This window comes from Sinocyclocheilus grahami, unplaced genomic scaffold, assembly GCF_001515645.1.
Source record: "Sinocyclocheilus grahami isolate Dianchi unplaced genomic scaffold, SAMN03320097.WGS_v1.1 scaffold12337.1, whole genome shotgun sequence".
NCBI lineage: Eukaryota > Metazoa > Chordata > Actinopteri > Cypriniformes > Cyprinidae > Sinocyclocheilus > Sinocyclocheilus grahami.
In genome coordinates, this window is record NW_015514356.1 from 3918 (window position 1) to 6048 (window position 2131).

Sequence of the window (2131 nt, forward strand, 5' to 3'; positions counted from 1 at the left end):
GCAAGATAAGGGGACAAGATACATCACAGAAGACCTGATCAGGAGATTGACTAAATGTGAAAATTTAGTCCTTGTGGGGACCCTGAATTTGTCTACGTCGGCAGGAAGTGACAAACAATTTAGAGTAAGATTTGGACATTATCTGGTTAATGCTCAGTGTGAGAGGTAACATTAGTTGCATTCATTTTTGCAGTAATTTATTGACTTCTGTGCATTTTTAATTTTAGTATATTGAAAATTTGGATAAGTGTGAGCGCTTACACGTTCTCAACCTCAGTAACAACAGGATCGAGAGAATCGAGAAACTAGAGAAACTATGTCAATTGCGGGAACTCCACCTTTCCAGTAACAGGATACGGTAAGAATGTGACATTTGTCTGCTTAACAAGAAACATTTCCTCACGATATATATTTCATAGTCTTGTCACAGAATGAAAGATACAGTGTCCTAAAGGCCAATACAAGTTTTGACATATTTCATTTATCTGCAGAAAAATTGAAGGTCTAGAGCACATGACAAATCTTCAGGTTCTGAATTTGGCCTTCAACAACATTGAACATCTTCCAGTTTGGATAGCAAAGAAGCTCAGATCTCTTCATACTATAAATCTACAGAGAAACAAGATATCCTCAGTGGGTACAATTTTTGTTAATCATGTGTTTAAAACAGCCAATCAACAAAAGAGTCCTCAAACGGATCGCTCACCCAAAAATAAAAATAATTTTTGTTTAAAAATGTTATTGTTTTTCTCACCCTCATATCATTTCAAACCTGTATAACTTTCTTTCTTCTGTGGAACATAAAAGATATTGTCTCACTGTTTTTGTCAGTACACTGAAAGTCAAAGGGCACCAAATCTGTTTGGTTACCAACTTTCTTCAAAATATCTCCTTTTGTGTTCGGCAGAATAAAAATAAAAAATAAAAAAAGTGAGATTTGGAAATAAGGGTAATAGTAATGACAGAATTTTCAGTTTTGGGTGATCTGTTCCTTTAATATCATATATTTCACATTAAAAGTAAATCACTGATCCGTTTTGGTTTATACACATTTATGTTACTAGCAACATTCTCTCCATTTGTGACCTAGCTTCATGAGATAACTAAACTGAAGCCCCTGAAGAACCTGACGAGTCTGTCATTAGCAGAAAACCCCATCTCCAGCCTGCCTCATTATCACCTCTTCCTAATCTTCCATCTGAGGTCACTGGAAATGTTGGATGGACAACCAATCAGTCCACAGGAAAGAGAGCAAGCACATCAGCGCTTTCACATGGGTACATCATCTCATCTTCTATATTTATTTTATTTTCTTCTGTGCTTTTATAATCTGAACACTTTTTACAGAGTGCTGTCCTTACAGAGGAAGTGGAGCGTTTGGAGCAAGAGCTGGAGTTGAGAGCTGAAGAGACTGCACAGCTTCAGAGAGAGCGGACCACAGCCCTGGAAGAACTAGAGCGGCGGGAAACGCTCAACCAAAACCTGAGGCAACAGCATCAGGAACAACAACGGAGCCGTGAGGAACTCCGGAGAGAGCTTGACACCAAATCTGAACTGGTGGGTAATGTCGTCTTCACTGTCATCAACCTCAGTGTGAATAGGGTTGACCATTTTGTCCTCCAACACAACTGTAAGATCACATGTAAACAATATTTTAATTTGAGAGCATTTCCTTAGGCAGCACCACCTAAAGAAAAACCTCTTTTTAAAGCCAAATGAAATACTATGCTTTTTACATGCACTGGTCAATTTGGAGATTTTGGGTTATTTTACCTCCATAACATGACTAGTGGAAAGAAAAGTAACAAATACAATACGTTTCTATAAAGGCTGTTTCTAATTAATTTTTTCTCATGCACTGAGCTGAACATTCCCACTTCAGTAGCACTTACATACACCAGACTTTCCATTTTTTACAGAGAGGTTTGTTCATATGTCAGTCCCATTTATTTATATAACATTTTGTTCCTAACATTTTATTTTTTTTTGGCTGTTACAGCATTTTCTGATTTATGATAAAAAGTGAAAGGAGGTGTCCAAAACCTCCTCTGTGAAACCTTCAACACTTATATTTCTTCTATTGTCATCATTTGTAAGTCGTTTTGGATAAAAGCGTCTGCTAAATGACTAA

General features: G+C 37.0%; 1 protein-coding gene across 1 annotated transcript; it reads left to right on the forward strand.

Annotated features, from left to right (window-relative positions):
• Positions 1-19: 19 nt before the first annotated feature.
• Positions 20-1561, forward strand: LOC107578854 (centriolin-like; the record flags this gene model as incomplete). Its single annotated transcript, XM_016264760.1, has 5 exons — positions 20-124; positions 228-358; positions 492-633; positions 1091-1277; positions 1364-1561. Coding segments are annotated over exons 3-5 (505 nt in total), but the record flags the coding sequence as incomplete, so codon positions are not given.
• Between the last annotated feature and the right edge of the window lie 570 nt (positions 1562-2131).